This window comes from Taurulus bubalis, assembly GCF_910589615.1.
Source record: "Taurulus bubalis genome assembly, chromosome: 14".
Classification (NCBI taxonomy): domain Eukaryota; kingdom Metazoa; phylum Chordata; class Actinopteri; order Perciformes; family Cottidae; genus Taurulus; species Taurulus bubalis.
The window spans coordinates 5,449,422-5,469,101 of record NC_136602.1 but is presented as its reverse complement, the minus strand read 5'-3'; the positions used below and the strand labels follow the sequence as shown (position 1 = coordinate 5,469,101).

The window sequence follows — 19,680 nt, the reverse complement described above, 5'->3', positions numbered from 1 at the left end:
TTCAGTGGCGCCGGCTTTTTTTTTTTTTTTAAAGCCAGCCAATTTTCACTTTCTATCTCATAATTATGACTTTTTATCTCAGAATTGCCATTACATTTTTTTATTTTACTGGTGGAAATGGGCTTCCAAAGTGATGAGAAATTCTAAACTGAAGGTCCACCATCACAGATCTGATGAATTGTTATCGCTTGCCTCGTGTACGGAGTAAAGTAGAGCGTGATTGATGACTTGTTATTCCACTGGCCTCCTCTTTAGTCAAATTAAACCGCAGCCACTCCGTCTCGATCCCATGTGCTAACAGCTTGCGTGTGTGTGTGTGTATGTGTGTGTCTGCCTCCCCTTATTCCAGATATTGGTTACGAGTCTCTGATCAACCTGATGTTGAAGGATCTCTTCAAGCTGCTTGTGGCTTGTGTGTCTGAGCCCGCAGAGACCATCTCCAGAGTCGGCTGCTCCTGCATCAGGTGAAATATACTGAAGACCACGTGAACAAAAATACAAAATAATACCAGCATGCTGTTGAGATAATAAACAAAGCGTTAGAAAGTACGTGTCCAGGTCACTTTTCTTCTCTCTGATCTAACCTTTGCTGTTTCTATTGCTCCTGTCTCTCTCAGGTATATTTTGGTCACAGTGGGTCCAGTGTTCACAGAAGAAATGTGGAGGTTGGCCTGCTGTGCTCTGCAGGACGCTTTCTCTGCTACGTTAGAGCCTGTCAAGGTAAACACACACACACACACACACACACACACACACACACACACACACACACACACACTGCTGTTGATGCTGTCAACATGCTGACCCTGCACGTTAAGCTTGATAACCCCAGTTCACCTCACTCACACCTGTTTGTTTCCTCACTGTGTTTCATTCTGTTTCCGCTCATCTCTGTCTGTTTTTACTTTTAAGTACATATATTGTGATATTCTAAAAAAAAAAAAAAAAAAATGTTTTATCATTTCACAAAAGATGGCAAAGTTTTTCATGTTTAGATGTAAGCATAAGAAACTTAAATTGAGCCTTGTAGAGCAGTTAAAAATGAGTCTGGGTTTTTTTGATTATCTGAAGAAAGAAACATGTTATTATTTATATACAACATATTTTTGTATTCCAGTTTTGCCCATTTTGGTGCTGCATTAAAAGAAAAAAGGTTTACACCTGAAATGTAGTTGCTGTTGATTTTTAAACATTTTGAAGATACCTGCCCAGGTGTCAGGACTGAAGAAGTCGGATCGGTGTATTCATTTAGTAATGACGCAACTATCTGCTGTGTTTTAGTACCGTGGGAGATTTTAGAGATTTTGCAGTCTGGGATTGGACCCCTGCTGTTCCATTTCATCTACACAGGGAACAGCTCTTAACTGTGTCTGCGTGCGCGTGCGCGTGTGCGTGTGTGTGTGTGTGTGTGTGTGTGTGTGTGTGTGTGTGTGTGTGTGTGTGTGTGAGTGTGTGTGAGAGTGTGATCAGTAGAGGTGACACTTTGCCAGGCATTTTGTTGGTGGATGTTGTGTTCTTGCTGACTGAATGCAGCTAAGCAGCTTTACAGCTTTGTGTGTGTGTGTGTGTGTGTGTGTGTGTGTGTGTGTGTGTGTGTGTGTGTGTGTGTGTGTGTGTGTGTGTGTGTGTGTGTGTGTGTGTGTGTGTGTTTCAGAGAGAAAGATGATGGTGATCTCACCACCAGTGACAGATTTTTGTTCCTTGCTCGTTTCCAGAAGATACTTTTCTCGGACTATAACCAACTAAATAAGTTGTGTTTATTTTCTCATGGCGTCTCTAAGGACATGAATAACTTATTCTTCATGTCCTTAGAGACGCCAGAAGACCAACGAAGAGGAAGAGGGTCCTTTTGTTTTCTTCTTTCTTCTTGCCAAAGCACTTTGGGGAGGAATTTTATCTCACAGACGATTAACTATGTCAAAGGTTATCAATAAAAGAACTCTTGTGTTTATCTCTACAATGCATCTGGAGTTTGTGGGGCTTAAAACTCTCAGTTTAATATATAACATCTCATAGCTTAACATGCTCTTATCCACATTGACAGACATGCAGTCATGTTGAGCCTAACAGTTTGGTTTTATCTGGCACATCATATTTATTTATTTTGGTTTACATAAGAGCTCCTTTCATCAAGTGGCATGTTAGATGCTGTTGTAGCTGCAATTACATAATGAACTGTAACTTTGAGTTGTACGTCGGAAAGTTGTACATCTTTAAGTGCAGGTGTAGAACATTAATGTCTGTCTCATTGCCTGACGTGCCTTTTCTTACTGCTTTTTGATTTCAGGTTCCACTTTCTGAACCTTAGTCAGGACGTTGTATGAATCCAGAGTCATAGGAGATTCATTACATTGATTTATTGAATTTATAATTTGCTATTAGGACGAAGATAGGATTAAATGTGTGTTTTTTATTTTTAATATCATATTTTTTATAATCCATTTCGAGGTCGCTTTAGGTACTCTACTTTTTCTGATATTGGTATTTTGCTCCGCAACAACTGAATGAAATATTTTACATGTTGGATTTTTACTTATTCATATTTAGTTCATGTCCATTTTTATATTCTTTAGAGAGATTCATTGTGTCCGTTTAGATTTCTTTGTGTCCGATCAAACATTTCAGTTATTCTGTTAAGATTTTTGTAATTCTCAGAGGTGCTGCATGAAAAAAAAAAAAAAAAGTGTATATATACTGTACATATATTTATATTTTGGTCTTTCTGCCTCGTCATGCACAAGCTGTGTGTGTGTGTGTGTGTGTGTGTGTGTGTGTGTGTGTGTGTGTGTGTGTGTGTGTGTGTGTGTGTGTGTGTGTGTGTGTGTGAGAGAAAGGGAGAGGGAGACAATAAAAAGGAAGTGGCAGCGATAGAAGGTCAACAAGAAAGGGAAAGAGGGAGTGGTGTGTGTGTATGTATATATTATGTATGTATATATATATATATATGCACACACACACACACACTTCTTGATTTGCAACAGAGAAAGATTTACTGAAATACCCAGAGAGCGTACAGTATGTAGAGGACACTGGCAGCCCTTAATATAAAGCTTAGTCTTTAACATGTAGCTTATGCTTTCACACACGTAAACACGTGACCTTTGACTGGGTCTATGGAAAAGCTGAATATTTTTTTATAAGCACTGCATTCAGGTCACATCAGGTTTAATGTAAAGACTGTATTAAACGGTGTAATACCTCCTGAGGGAAATGGGGGAAATCTACATTTTTTTTTCATCTGCTGGGCACACTTGTAGTTTAATGATGGATATACTGGCTTTAAAACAATTTTTTACCGGAAGCCACATACTGTAGAAGTAAAATGAGTATTGCATTATGCCAAGAGGGGTTTGCCTCATGCATATAGTTCATCATAACAGTGGTTGTTTTTTCTCTATTTGTGTATTCAGTATATGTGAGCGAGACTCGTCATTGTCCACCGGTGGTGCGAGTAATTAAATGAAGACATGCCCTCTATTGCATCAATGTCCAAACATCAGACTTAGCCAGAGGAGCTGCTCATTAACTTCTCTGTCTCTCTCTGTAGAACCTCCTCGCATGTTTTCACAGCGGTTCGGACAGTTTTTCTGGAGACGCCTGCGAGGTGAAGGTGGCGGCTCCGTCCCACTCTCCTGCAGCTGAGGCCGAGTACTGGAGGATCAAGGCAATGGCTCAGCAGGTCAGCGTGACTTAAATACAGTGGGATGACCACGACCAGTGTACCTTGTGTTAGCGGGGCAGGAGAGAGGTCCAGCTATGGCCAAGTCCAATTTTTATTTACATGTTCATTGGGCAAGGTAAACGGCATTCTTAGCTGTCTCCTTTTTTAAAAAGATAGATTGGCATGAAATAAATGAGCTCTACACATGAGGTCATGACTCTACAGATAAAACAACAGTGTTCAAGGACACTTGAAATGATGTATAAGAATACTTATCTGACATCATTCATTATCTCTCTTGCCGGCCAGCTGGGAGATCTGCGTTTGAAAATGCTAATTTTTTTCATTGCAATAAAACTTGAAAAGTACTAGCTTGCTCTTTGTGAATTCATCTTTAAAGGGACACCACCATTTGTAAAGCATATGACACCCTCTGTCCAAAGACCATCAAATTACCTTTTGGTAACGGTTATTTCTACTGTTGATTAACATCTTAATCTGAAGATTCTTTTTTGGTCTATAAAATGTCAGTTTCTGTCAGTAAAGAAACAAGGAAATAATCACATTTAAGAAGCTGGAATCAAAGAATTTAGATTTTTTTTTTTCAAATCAAATGTGAGAAATGTTTTTCGGGGCAGTTTTGGCACGCAACAAAATTATGTTGCATTTTTTTACCAAAGTTGTCTTAAAGAAATAGTGTTTTCATCTCAAGAGTGGATACTGGTTTAGTAGTATGACAGTATTAATATTGAATTTAACTAAAACTCCAATAAGCAAACATTACCCACTGTCCTCTTTGTGTCCCCAGGTCTTTATGTTGGACACCCAGTGCTCTCCGAAGACGCCCAACAACAAGGAGGGCTTTGAGCACGCTCAGTCCTGCGTCCTCATCATCGAGCTGCCGACCGACCAGCAGTCCAACGGACACGCTCAGAAGAGGTGGGCGACATGACACGGATGCTCACACACAAGCATGTTTCACATGTGACGATGATGGACTGACGTGCTTTCATTTCAAACTTCACACCCACACTAAAACCACACTCCTCTGATCCGGACCTCAAAATACATTCTGACCAAAGCTCTGAGAAAAGTGTTGCTTGCCTCCATTCTTTTTCCTTTTTGGGGAGAATTTCAAGGTGCACACACACACTAAACATTGACAGTGCTTCTGAGTAAAAAACAAACAAACACACATTAGCCAAAAGTCAATTTGACTGTCTGACTTTCGTGAACTACTAAAAATGTAACTTGTATTTTGTGGGTGCATTAACAGACAGGCTAAATCAATAGAGATAAGGCAATCCATTGCATTGAAGAAAACCTGAGGATGATTTAAAAAAATAACCAAATCATTTACTATAACTCTTACCCTCCTTATTGATAGTATGTTGAGAAGGCATTTTATTCTGATTTATTAAATTTACTTTGAACAGCAATACATTTCCACCATTTTAAAAATGTATCTGTGCTCTATTCGACTTTTGGGTCCCTGCTTATGTCGTATGTTTTTTGATTTTGCTTTGGCCATGGAGGCAAATTCATTGTAACACAGAGTGAGTAATTGAGATACAAATGGTAATTGTTTGGGTTATGTATTTCTTTCAGAAAGAAAACTAAATCAGTTTTTCTAAAACATGCCATCTTCTTTTGTTCAAAACTTGAAGAATCATGTTTGGAAACAGAAATGCAGCTAAACTCTAACCCTCACTAACTGTCTTTGCTTGTCTTTCTGCTATCTTTCTGCTGGTTCTAGGAAAATTGGGTAAGGCTGTTTTCTTGACATTGTTCTTGCATGAAAGAGATTATCTTTATTCATTTAAAAACTGATTTGACCGGCATCCTGGTTTCTGAACCCTGCAGGATCCCGTTCCGGACCATCGTGGTGAGCCTGTTGTCGCACCAGGTCCTGCTCCAAAACCTCTCCGACATCCTGCTGGAGGAGTTTGTCAAGCAGCCTGAAGGAAACGAAAAGGCCACACCTGTGACCTCTGACCCCAGCCGGGTAACAGCAGGCTTCCTGCGCTACATCTCCATGACTAATTTAGCCATAATCCTGGATCTGCTGCTGGACTCTTACAGGTGACTGCAACAAGAAACTCAGGCGACATGCAGACGACAGCGTCATATGCATCTCTAATCCCACTGGGAAACTAAGAGAGTCGCTTCATATTAATAATAACAATAATGTTGATCACCTTAACACTCGACTGACTTATCCCCTGATCTCTTCTTCTGCAGGACAGCGCGGGACTTTGACACCCGGCCGGGTCTGAAGTACCTGCTGATGAAGGTGTCGGGTGTCGGTGGAGCGGCTAACCTTTACCGTCAGTCTGCCATGAGCTTCAACCTGTACTTCCAGGCCCTGCTGTGTGCCACGCTGAGCCAAGCCGACGGCATGACGGCACAGCAGGTAGGACCATCGAAACTCTTTACTGGTTTTTGTCCGAGTCCAAAGCTGTACTTGTACATTTTATGTTAACAATTGTCGGTTCCACAAAAATCTGAGGATTGTCACCTCTCATTGTATTCAGGTGAAGAGGATGCTGTATGAGGAAGAGGAGGGCAGCTCTGACTCTTCTCACCCTGGCTCTGCTTCGTCAGAGGATGAAGACATCTTTGAAGAAACGGCACAGGTGATGCGCACACACACACACACACACACACACACACAACGTCTGTTCTAATAATGGGTGTTTTTTATTGTGATAATACATTAGTCAACTTATTCTTATTAATTGAGTAAATTAATTAAAGTGTTTTTAAGGTCTGAAACAAGGACAAATCATCACCTGCGCAGAATAAGTTCTGTTTTTATTTTATTTGTCATATAAGGTAGAAGAAAAGTTTAGAAAGGATGAGCAGTGATCGCCACAAAGGTGAAAAGAAGACAAAGGAAACGGTGCAGGTGCATTTTGTGTGTAAATTGTAAAAAAAAATGATGCTGATCAATGTGCATTGCCCCCTGAGAGTAATTTTAATGAATAGAAAGAGGTCACAGTGACTGACAGGTGGTCATAGAAAGAAAAGAAAAAAATATATATATATATAAGTCTGCTCTTTTATCCATTAGTAATGTCCTCTTTAGTTTGCGCCACTTCAATGAGCTCAGTCCATCAGAGGGTTTCTTGAACTCTTCACCCTCCTAATGTAACGAGTAAGATGAATTATGAATGTTCTGATGTCAAAAATCAACTCGTCCACTTCACTCTGTGTTTCCTCGTGCAGGTCAGCCCCCCTCGCGGCCGGGATAAACGCCATCACTGGCGAGCCCCCATCCCGTCTCTCAGCGTGCAGCCGCTGAGCAGCGCGGACTGGGCGTGGCTGGTCAAGCGCCTCCACAAGCTGTGCATGGACCTGTGCAACAGCTACATCCAAATGCACCGCGACCTGGAGAGCACGCTGGAGGAGATGGCGCTGCAGAGAGGAGCGGGAGGAGGAGGAGGAGGAGGAGGAGGAGGAGGAGGAGATCACGTCTTCTTCCTTCCTCTCTTCCAGTCCGAGACATCCACTCCCACTTCAGCCGGTGGGCTGTCGGCGAAGGGGACGCCATCAGAGGAGGGCGGGTCCAGGTGTCAGGCCGCCGACAGCTCGGCGTCGCCGGGAGACACGCCCACACCCAGCCCAGGATTGAGGTCAGACTTTCATTGTTACAATGACGACTTGCCGAATAACACCCTGTCTTCACGATGCATCACTTATCCATCTGATGAACAGCTGTCTTGTGCATTTCGGCAGAACATTTGACAGGCCTCAGTTTCAAATGAATTCTGCTTCACTCGCATTCCTCTGGGTAACTTCTTGCTCAGTGTAGTCACCCGTCCAATTAAAGTGACCTCTTCTTTTCTCCTCACAGCAGCACAGGCAGTCTGCCCCTCCACTTGCGGTCCGAAGGCGAGAGGCGGGACTCCGGGATAACGGGAAGCTCTGTGGGAGGAGCTCCTGGCGGCGCTGGACCGGGAAGGAGAAAGGAATGGTGGGAAAGCGCCGGGAACAAACTGTACACCATCGCCACGGACAAAACCATAAGCAAGCTGATGACGGAGTACAAACGCAGGAAACAGCAGCAGCAGCAGCAGCCGCCGCAGCAGCAGAGCCACGTCAACTTGTTCATGAGGGAGCAGGGCCGGGCGGGAGGAGGAGGGGAGAGGAAGGGCCCCGTGGAGCCGCAAAGGCCCCTGCAGAGGCCCCAACATCTGGTGGACCAGCAGGTCCCCCCCTTGAGGCACTCGGTCAGTGCGGGACCTGAGGTCCTGAGGCAGGAGAAGAGACCACGATCAGGATCAACCATCAGCTCCCACAGCATCTCCATGAGGGACTCTGAGGCTCAGATACAGGTGCGGATACAGTTTTACCGCACACATGTTTAAACATCCTTTTTTTTAAATAACATAAGCAGCGGGGGGGCAACTGAACACGGAGAAAAAGTTGATGTTGTGATCTTCGCAATAAAACATCTTTGATGTGACGTGTCGAGTCTTGGCCAATCAGCGTTAAGATGTCGACAGCGTCTTCATTTTCCTCCTACCAGTGTTTTAATAGCAAGCTAGTCCGCTTGCTATCACGTTAGCTAACGTTGTTGGGTTGTGTATTGGCGTTAAAGTTCAGACTTGCTTGGAAAAAAACATAGTTTAAGGAAGAGGACGCTATATGCAGCGCAGCTTGATGCAGGGCTGAGGTGAGGTGGAGCTGGGCCTGAAGGTGGAGGTCAAAACAGACATGAGAGGAGTCGCTACAGCTTCCCACTGTCCCAGTATTTCATACATATTGATAAAGCAGTGAATGCTAAAAGCGGTCTCAGCTCAGAATACACAAACACACCAAATTCAGTCAAGTTTACAGAAAAGCTCTTAGAAATGAATATAAAGGACCTCAGATGTATAGTCATGGGTGTGCATGTACGTGTGTGTGTGTGTGTGTGTGTGTGTGTGTGTGTGTGTGTGTGTGTGTGTGTGTGTGTGTGCGCGTAAGACAAACGTCTGCTTGAGTATTGAGCTTCGTTGACATTTTTTGTCTCTCCCCCTTGCAGGCGTGGACCAACATGGTCTTGACTCTCCTCAATCAGGTCCTCCTCCTGACGGACTCCTCGTTCCTGGCGCTGCAGCCGGCGCTCTACCCGTGCCTCAGCCAGCTCTCGTGCCACGTGACCGACGGCCGCGTCCGCCAGGCGCTGCGCGACTGGCTGGGCCGCGTCGGCAGGCTCTACGACATCACCGGGTGACGCCGCGGTGAGGAAGATGCGAACAAAAGCACCGGACGAAGAGCGCAGTCTGTCGGTCAGTGGAGGGCGTAAACAGACGAAAAGATGAATTAGGTTTGATGGCGTGGCGGCGCCGCTGGGCGGTAGATTGATGGAAGGGTTTGGCTTGCTGATGATGCGAAGGCACACTGACGTCGTAATGTAACAAACTGGCGCAACGAGCCGGACCGAGTGATGAGAAAACTGGTTGGTGGTCTCGTGGCACTTTTGAAGAACGAGGGGGACATCGACGAGCGCCATGTGACATTTAAAGGAACAGCGTGTAGGATTTAGTGGCGTCTAGCGGTGTGGTTGCAGATCGCAACCAACTGAATGCCCCACCACTCGGTCCTCTCTTCACACGACTGCGGTAACTTGAGCCGCCGTTAGCAAAACCGTTGTAGCGCTGGTCGCTGGCCTTCCTCCCATTGACGCCACCAATGGAGGTCACACGCCGTTTGGCGGTACAAACGTTTTGCTCTCTGCGGCTCGCGTTGCCGCACTTTGAAAAGCGTGTCGTTGAAGGAAAGTGGCAAAAGGCTCTCGCTAGGTTTGGTTTGTCCCCTCGGGGCTACTGTAGAAACATGGCAGACTCATTCTGAGCTAACAAAAACCCAACGATTCTTAGTTTCAAACTGAAAACATAGTTATGAATATTATATTCCATTTCTGCTGATAGATCCCTCGAAATGCTCAACACTGGCCCTTTACGGTTTTGAAGGATGCGATGAGAAGAATGAAGGATTTAGTTTGTTTGTGAAGGATTCTTTGTATATCATGGAAATGCAACACATAAACACACCGTGTCAAAACTTTTAAATATGATATGCTTGTTGTCAGTTTTGTGAAAAACCTATTTGCTCATAATTTTGACATAATATCGTCACGATATGCTTCCTTCCTCCAACATTGAATTATTGCTTCATCCTAATGTGGATGCCGACCTAAATGTGCGCATATGCAATGCATTGTGAATACTGTTTATTTGTTAGTTTTTTTTAAAGGTACCCTGTGGAGTTTTCTTGCAAACAAACAACTCTATTTGCATTGAGCGCATTAATCAGTTTCTTAGTTTCTTAGCTGTTAATGAGTTCAATTCTTCCAGCCGTTTGATGTTCCAGCTGTTTAACAAGTGCAAGCATGAGATTCAAACACTCGCTCATCAAAACTTAACTCCATTGACATGTGGTCAGAAACTCAACAGGGTACCTTTTTAAGGAAAAGTATTTTTAACTCCGTTTTGGTCATTTTTACTACTTGATATGAGAACAACGGTGAATAACAGTAATAACTCAACAGATGATGCAGTGAGGTAAAATATACTGTGTTTTCAGAACAGGGACAGATCACTAGCATTAGAAAATAAATCCAGCTAAAATTAGGTCAACTTCAGATATTGTTACATTTATTTCTTCCGAATCAGAGAGTGAGGTCCGTTACATCCAGAAACACGTTTTGCATTTCAACCGATTTGTACATGAACGTTTGTTGCTGCAGTGCATATCCAGCTTTAAATACTGTGCATTCTCATTTACTCATCTACCTTCAACTGAATCTCTGAATGTTTATTCTTCACTCGTAAACCTTCTGGAATGAGTGCATCACCAAAATGGAGCTTTCAAGTATTTATTTTAACCAAAAAACTATGTGCAGTATGTGTATTTTAATGTTGAATGCCTATAATATACAACACGTTATTTACCGCTGTTTATGTGTATACATGTATTTATGTAAAGGCTTTATTATTTATATATTTAACGTCATTTTGAGCATTTTCTATTTATTTTGATGGTATATTTCATACGCAACTTTTACGCATTGAGCTCCAACTAATAAGTAGATTGTTCTTTTCTGTTTTGGATCAGTTATCAGAGCCCAAAGTGAAGTCTTCAAATATTTTCTTTTGTCCGACCGGCAGTCCAGAATACAAAGATATAATGTTACAAAAAAGTAAATGTAAAAATTGGTTTTATTTTATCTGGGAAGTTTTGCCTGATAAATGACTTCAACAATAATCAGTCATCAGACATGCTGACATTTGCTGTGGATCTTCAATACAATCTAACAACACAATCGGACCAAAACCTCCCACTTGTACGCATGAAATTTCAACATTTAAGGCACGCAGATTTCCATGAAATTTACTGAGTGAATTCTTGCTCTCCAGAGGATGAACCCCTCATATTTAAATGACCACATGACTTTACTGAAGGTGAACGTGTACTGTTTGCCACCCATCTAGGCATTAATCTGCAGTCTTTAGGTTGTTATCTTGCACTAAATAATGCTCATACCTGGCTGATACTAAAAACACAGTTATGCTACCAGGTATGTTTGGATCAAATTGCACCCTGAACATCTCGTACTGTAACACAACAGGTGCAGTAACAAAGCAGAGATCAAGCTCCGACCATATTGAGGGCAGGCGGGCAGGTCGGGGAGGGGCGGGGCATTCGAAGCTCCTAAGAAGATTTACTCTTCTTTTTTTTCTTCTCTTTGCCGGCATCCTCCCTTCCTCTGCTGATTCAAGATGCACCTAAAAAAAACGACACGATTCTGCAAATATAGCCAAAGCGCTTGGGCCAGCGTACGGCCCGAGACACTGAAGGAGGTAGTGAGGAGGTTTACTCTTCACCCCAGTATGTGTTGCAAAGAGTCTGTCCATCTTCATTTGGACATTGTGTAAAAGACAAGCGGCGACCTGTAAAAATGAAGCAAATGCAGAAGTGCCTTAAACTTGCATTGTTTTTCTAGTGACCACCAGGGGGAGCCTCCACTGGTTGCTAAAACAAGTCAGATTGATAGAAGTCTATGAGGAAATGTGCCTTCTTATCACTTGATTTAAACAAAATATTAGTATACGTGCATACATGCTTGCTGCCACGCTGAATTAACATGGGATAACATAATGTCATCAAGTGGGGTTGAGAAACCTCGGCCCAGTTCCTACTCGCAAATCTATCTGGCACATTTGCTTTGGTGTGTCTCGGCTCTCTCTCCCGGCCCGTCTCTGTTGTCTCTCGACCCCGTTCAGAGCGTCCCTGACCCGTCCCCACTCGTTCTCATTCCCTGCTGTTTGAGGACGAGCAGCGGGTGGACAGATGTTGTCGGCCGTCAGTGTGATCAGCAGCAGTGAAGGGAAGGGTTTAGTTGGTGTTAAGTCCATGCCCACGTTTCCATAAAAAAAAAAAAAAAAAGCAGTCGACTAATGTGCCGGTGTCATGCAACAACAGTTTGTGTTGATTTCTACTTCGCTTGGTTTTCATTCAATCATTCACTCTGACGATTGTCCTTCTTTAAGTCTTCAAGATATTGTTTGTGTTTTGTTATGTCATTTCTGCACTTCTGAGCTTTACCAATATTGTGCGTTTGTCATGTGGCGCCGAGATTAAGACGAGATTGAGTCGTGGACGTAGAAGTTGTGGCACGCTGAAGATCATCATCATCGTCATCGTCGTCGTCATCGCGAGCACAAACATTATCTGCACTCTGAGCAGATTTGATGCAATTGAGTAAAGTTGAAAACCGAGGAGATGCTGCAAATCCATCCATTGTGCGTTCCATCACCAGAAAGATTTTTCCCACAAAGTCTTAGATTTTAAGCTCTTATTGCTTTCTGTTATTGTAAAAGCTCCTTTTTTGTGTGTCCTTTCACTGCGAAAAGCTGTAATCGCATTTGTACTAATAATTTACAGTAAAATCATCCACAGTTTAGTGTGCAGTCGAGGGATTACTGGGTCTCTGAACAGATTGAAGGCAGTGACCTAATAGCTTGCTTCGCTTATCGCTTGCTGGTATATAACCGACTGAAAATAAAGTGTAAAACAATCAAACTAAACTAGTTTGGTCAACTCAGACGATGGAGGAGATATGAGCCTGTTTTGTTTTGTGAACAGTCGGCCTGAGAGCGTAGGAGTGAAAGCAAAGCGGCTTTTAGACGTCGTCCTGTTGTCTGACACTGACGGAGGAAGTGGGCTTCATTCGACCCAGACATTGGACATAGTTTCTAAAGTGGAAGACATACATGAGAACATAGAAGCAGAGAAATAAAAGGTACGACCAGTCAGCGAAACAGAAATGTCCCCTTTTTCAAAGAGGCATTAGAGGTGTTAGAAATGATGCATCGTGGGAAATGAAGGATTCAGTGTTTTCAAGGCTTTGATTTTGACCGTGTGTTGTCTCTCACCTGTCCAGCAGCTTCACCCTTTTTAAACTGAACTCTGATCAGACATGCGGCAAAATAAATAAATCAATTTGATCCATAAATACAATTGAAATGGAAAAGCATCTCTTAGAAATATAAGCTATAACGTGGTACTCAGCAGCCCTACAGGTGAAGTAAGTGTGATTGTTGGCTTAGAGAACATGGGACTAGAGTTTATGTTTCATAACTTTCACTCTTCGGTTACCTCTGTTTTTTGTTTTTTGCTTAGTTGAAACTCTATTAACCAGAAACTGGATCTTCAGCTCTGCAACTTGAACTTGAAACACTGACAATGACAAGATTGTTGACCTTCACAAGTAACTGTAACTAGGTTCTTCGCTCCAAAGAAAAGGTGTGTGTGTGTGTGTGTGTGTGTGTGTGTGTGTGTGTGTGTGTGTGTGTGTGTGTGTGTGTGTGTGTGTGTGTGTGAGGTGTAAAACAGGACGGGATGACTGACAAAGCAGAGTATTTAATTGCAAATTGTTGGTGTCCCTTTTGAGTGCTACAAACTCGCAGGTAGAAAGACACTGCCAAATGATTTGTGTGTGATTTTTAAAGGCTGTTTTTTTGGAACGGCACTACTGTAAAAAGAAAAAGAAAACGTACGACGTATCCGTCCGTGTCCCTGCAGACGAATGTGCAGACAGTTCCCGGTATGAACGCAGGCTTCCTGCACACTCCTTCAGGTGGTCAGCGCGTCTGTTTGCTTCCTTCGCTGACCTTGAACGCTTCGCTGCTGGACCGGCATCAGCAGGTCAGCTAATGTTGTGTGACTGTGAATTTTTAAAAGTGAATTTTCTTCTTTTATTTTTTCTTCCTGCTTTTGATATCAAAGAAAGGCACGTGTATAATCTCTCCTGCTGACGTTTCTAACCCTGCTCTGGCTTTGCCCGTCTGCTCTGTGTGTTGTACAATAAAAGCAGTTTATCTCATGTTTTGTCGTCATGTTATCTCATCTGGCGCACATTTCCAGCACATTTACTACACAGTAAATTTGACTCAAATTGAAAAATAATGTACTCAAAAAAATATAACATTTGGTCCCAATCTAAATAGAGTAAAATTGACTCTATTCAGATGATATATTTAACTCTACATGATAATAATTTACTATAATTTGACTCCCTTCAGCTCTCCTCTGTTCCATTAACCATCAGCTTCCACCATAGCGAGAGGTTTCATGGCGGAGGGAAACGTAATTTAAGGAACCGTGGTGGGCGTGGTCTCGCTGTTTTACTCCAATAGATTTTATTCTGAATATTTGCTCCGACTCTACTGGCTACGGCTAGTAATTACTCTCCAAAATGATGAAATATTACTCCTTTAGAGGAAAATAATAGCAACTCCGGAAAGATTACTCCCCCGTTTCTCCTGTGTACGCTCTGCTACGGTAAACACGTGTTAAAAACTTGTTAAGATCTGGGGGTCAAATATGTATGTAAACTAAGTAAATTGTAAACAACAAATTAGTCGTAAACATATTTTCGGATAACGACCCACAGAGCAAACTGAATTTCAACATTTCCTCTACGCTTTAGCTCTAATAAAGCTTGGATGTAGACCAGGATTTACTGTCGACATATAGCACTGCACATCCCTGCGTTTATCGTATATCGTTTAACTTGTTTATTTGTTCTCATATACACAGATTCTGTTTAGTCATATCCCACAATGCAATGTGAAGTTGAAAGCACATGTTATATATGTCTCGTATGCACAACATATTTTATTCTTAAAATGTCAGCACCTAATTTCCGAGGTCGGAGAATAACTAATATCTCGAACCATTAAGCAAACTTTTCCGTTTAGCATTGAATGTGTGTGTTTGATGACAGCCAATAAGATACTGAAACGGCATCATTTCAAAGTTGGTATTCAATCAAATGGATTTGTAGCCCAATTTCCAAGGACCGCACTGTTTGCGCAAGGATTTTTAACATAGTGGCCACAGATGGAAGTGCAGGTCATGTGACAGCTAGGGGACGAACAGACAGCAAAAAAAATATTTTACAACTTGACACGCATTCAAACATCGACTTTTTGAGTCGTTGAGTGGATCGCATCATTGGTTTCTTTTAACCAAGAACACATGTCTCTTTAACACACACACACACACACACACACACACACACACACACACACACACACACACACACACACACACACACACACACACACACAGTTGTGTTTTGCAGCTAAATCCCCCGCATCAGGACCAGTGACGTGTCTCCTCTCCGCTGGACACACGGACTGTCTGCTGCCCTCGTTTCTCCCTCCCTCCTCCTCCCCTCCGTGGTTATTATTTCAGGCTGATCACTTCAGCCCTGCGGTCAGTGACCCTCTGAGCTCACAGCGGACTGACTGGTCCTCCTCGTCTCTCCGTCCACCACACGGCCTCTGAGCGCTCTCTCGGCCCCTGTAGCCCCTGGCTCCGCCTGGGCTTCAGATCCTCCACCATGCGGTCTCTGTTGGAGAGCAGCTGGATGAAGTTTGGACCGGCCGGCCGGGACTCTCTGGACTGGTCGCCTGGACCCTCGGCTCTGCCCTCCACCAACGAAGAGGCTGCGGTGAGTTCATCCGAAGCAAATCTGTACTGTTTGATCAATCCTTTAATCTGTGCTGTCATAATTGTACATCATGAACTAAAATACTACAACGTTTTGTAGCTTTTTACCGAACAAAGTTTGCACAGCAGACATCGGCAAGATCAAAATGTCGGTTTATCAGCAAAATTATGACACTTTGGCATTTGGCCAATGAGATTAGCAAAGTATATGCCAGATGAAGTCCTTATCTTCTGTTGAATGTTGTGGAGAGTTAAAAAAACAAAAACATTTTTAAGTTTTAACTTGAAGACTCACATTTTCTTTATTTATGTGTATTGTTACTCAAAATTACATAGTGCCATATGGAAAGGAGATTTTCTACGCTGTGACAATACTGATGACCAGTTGTGCCCAAATTAATACTTTACATACATAATAGCTAATATAAAATGAATAATCTCTGCATTCAATCTACATTGAAAGAACTGAAGAGTATTTGAAAGCTGTGTTGAAAGCAAACTGTTTTCACGAGTGCAAAAACAGAAAACAAAAATGTCAAGTTTCTAAGTTTGCCCGCAGATGGTTTGCGTTTAAGATATTTACTTTTCGTATTACTTCTACTCATTCAGATTTGATGCTCATGTTAAAAAGACTCCAGCGAAATGGAACACTACTACTTAATTTTTTATCCAATCTTTATCTTGCATTCAGAGCGTTACCAACAAAGTATTTAGGTCAAACGCATGTATTCAGCGGCTGTGCACTCACACTAACACGCGGCAGTTCTGGTGCTCCAGATTGTACAGATTAATTCACATGAAGTGGCCGAACATGTGTTTTGTAACAGGAAGCGCCATCTGTTGGCCAGATGTCTGAATACCATTTGACTTTACTATTTTTTTTTTTTAATAAGACGTGCTTTTCTCCCATTATTGTTAGTTTCTCTGTTTTAAACTCCTCTAACAACCAGACAGTGTATCCCTTCACTCTAACAGCACAGTCTAGTACATCAAATATAGATACATTTCTATGTGAATATTATGTTATTTTCCTCACTTTGACCGTTATCGTGCGATCTAATCTTTTTGTGCCTGACTCACAGGGCCAGAGTTCAGGCGAGGCCATCATGAGCGCGGGATCCATCACCTTCATCACCCTAGGATCCGTCTCCTTCCTCCTCCTCCTCTTCAGTGTCCTCGGCTTCCTGTTCTGGCGCCGCAGACACGGCTTCAGCCTCAACGGCAAACTGGGATTGGCCAACGTGATCGCCCTGGAGGACCTGCAGGACCCGGAGAGGAACTGCGAGCTGCTGTCCTCCATCCGACGCAGCCGAGGGCACCAGCTGCCCAGCTCCAGCTCGGAGCAGGACGCGACGGACGGCGTGTTCCTCATGGTCTACCTGCCCTCGCCGTACGAACACACGCTCACCAGGATCGCCAGGGCCGCCAGCACGAGCAGCACCAGGGAGCTGCTGCCGCCGAGTCCCGGGCCGGAGACGGGCGGCAGAGACGAGGAAGACGGGATGAGGCCGAACGACAAGGCAACGACGGAGGAAGGAAGCAAGGACTGAATCGAGGCCGGGATACATAAGAGAGGAGAAGATGGAATATGGTGACGCGCCCGCTGATTTCCTGTTGAGGAACATCACACGGCCCTGTCCTGGAGCACCAACACCTTTTTTTTTTTTTTGTCGACCTGTCTAGATTTTTGGATGTGGTTTGGTTGACTGGGAATCGAGAGTCTTCTAACCTCCCATTGGATGATGTATCCTCAGTGATTCTCCTGCTAACAGACACGTTCATGCTGCTGAACACTCCTCGTGACTCTGATACAGAATGACTGGTTTTATTTTTTTAGGCGTCCCTCTCTTGACAACGATGGTCTTTGACAGGAATCAAACCTCCTGCTATTTCAGATACAAGACACTTCTGTAAGACCCCCGTCTGTACTCTGCTGCCCCTGTACCATGCATGTACACTACAGTATAGAAATGACTTTAATGGAAATTTAACTTGTCAATTTCCTTCAGTGGAAAGCAAATGTGATGTGAAACACCTAAATGTCTTTAAGTATTTATTTAAACAGAAAACTAGGAAATCATTTAGCTGAATGGGCAGAGCTCTTTCCCCACAAATGGTTCAGAGGTCTGACCCGGAAAAAATAGTTCACATGAGTTTTATACATCAACAATTATTCTTTGAAATGGTTGCCCTCCCCCCACACTGCCATCCGTGTGCAGACAGGAGACAGTCCACGTCACCCAGCTGGCGCCTGCCGCTTGGTCGCGGCCCTGAGAAAGGAAAAGTGATAGCCCAGAGAAAGAAAACAAGAAAACAGAAGAATCCAAACAATAGAAAGATACCCCTGCTATCATTCCAAGATGGCCCGGTTCAGTCTGGGCGAACTGACCTCACTAAATGATCCACACGTTTAAGAATAATGCCTTCTAAATAAAATTTCCACCACATGACTGACTCACTGAGTGCTTTTCCCGTAACTTTTTACATTATTCCTCATGCGTAAATAATCTGGAACGGCTAGGATTGTAAAAATGTACATCTGAATTGAAATCATTCTATTTTCTACTCAATGCAATGTGTATTTTATCTGTAACACAGCTGTAGCATCCTTTTAGAGATGTATTTTGTAATATTTGTATTTATTTTTTGCTGTGGGATATCTTACAGTCTCATTGTCTCATTGTTTGACCTCTGGATACAATGACTGGCAATAAAGTGAAGGAGTAAGTGGAGCAGTTCTCTCACTCTCTGTTAGTTGTCCTACAGGGATTTTTGATGTATTTCATCCTTAACCATATGGTGGCAGTTCAGGCTAATTATCACCCCAAAATCTCATGTAATCATTTCTGCAGGGGAGTGATGAGGCCGGAGTCCGGACCCCAAACTCTAACTATGTTCTGCGCTGTGATAAACATTTCAAACTGGAGTTGTCTGACTGAAATAAACTAGAACATCTTAAATGTGACAATATCAAAGGCACGAAAGCACCTCCAACCCTGAATAAGCTCTATTAACAGATTGTGCATGAATCTGTCGGCAGCAGGACCGGATTGTGGTATTTATAGCGTCCTGGTGTCTATCATGTTCCTGCAGGCTCTGGGTGACTGCAGGTTAACGACCTGTGGGGAGGCGGGCCGACTGACGATGATGTTGATTTTAATTGGGTTAAAATGTAGATCCTAAACTGGCTGCCCTGCAATGTCATGACGTAACATGACGAGGCCAGGGAAGAGGGAAAAGAGGGAACAGCAGTATGACATAATTAATGTATTGACATGTGAAGTATTCTGCTGTTAATTCTGGTACCGTACAATAAAGTAATTCATTCAGATGTGTAATGTACAGAACTTTCATTTCATAGTTAGATTCTATCTGCATAAGTTTATAATCCGTTCATTGTCGGCTTTAAAATGTATGAGAATGAAAAGCTTCTGCTTTATGAGAGCTTTTTATTTAAGTTCCCAGTTGTTACTGAATGCAATTGCACATTTGGTTTATGTTTATCTTGATAGTTCATAGTAGCATTTAGAAGACAATTTAAATGTTGTTTTTTCATTTTTTTTTAGATTAATAATATATAGGTTTGTTTGTTTTTTCAATCGATCCAATATGGATTGTGTTTTTTTTAGAGGAAGGATTTTTTGGTACTGGTTAAGATATTTTTCAATCGATATTTTTCATTTGTGACTGTAAATGTCTAATATAAAGTTTTTCTAATCATATCAAGTTTTAGTAATATTAAGCGTACATGTTTGATTAGTATATTATACTAAGCATTGTTCTGTGTTTAAAAACCTTTAAACCATCTCTCTTAATGCCCTGCAGTTAATTACTGAATTTTGAAAACATTGTTTACATGCCGCAAGCAAAAAAAAAAAACTACACGATACTCAAACACTGCAGAAATACTAAGTTTCTGCTGTATTGATTTTACACTGGAGATATTCATGAGGTTTCTTATATTTTGCCACTAAATCTTAAGGCTTAACCTTTATTTTGCTCTTTGGTGA

At 42.6% G+C, this 19,680-nt stretch overlaps 1 protein-coding gene across 1 annotated transcript in view; it reads left to right on the top strand.

Moving 5' to 3' along the window:
- The window catches only part of arfgef3 (ARFGEF family member 3), a gene marked incomplete at both ends in the record, with an annotated part of 36,780 nt that extends 27,898 nt beyond the window's left edge, over nt 1-8,882 (top strand). Inside the window, 10 exons of the mRNA XM_079229448.1 lie at nt 350-464; nt 618-720; nt 3,548-3,679; nt 4,470-4,600; nt 5,525-5,743; nt 5,903-6,074; nt 6,196-6,297; nt 6,890-7,296; nt 7,518-7,998; nt 8,691-8,882. Coding sequence (XP_079085574.1) covers nt 350-464; nt 618-720; nt 3,548-3,679; nt 4,470-4,600; nt 5,525-5,743; nt 5,903-6,074; nt 6,196-6,297; nt 6,890-7,296; nt 7,518-7,998; nt 8,691-8,882 — 2,054 coding nt within the window. The remainder of the gene's footprint in view (nt 1-349; nt 465-617; nt 721-3,547; nt 3,680-4,469; nt 4,601-5,524; nt 5,744-5,902; nt 6,075-6,195; nt 6,298-6,889; nt 7,297-7,517; nt 7,999-8,690) is intronic.
- Between the last annotated feature and the right edge of the window lie 10,798 nt (nt 8,883-19,680).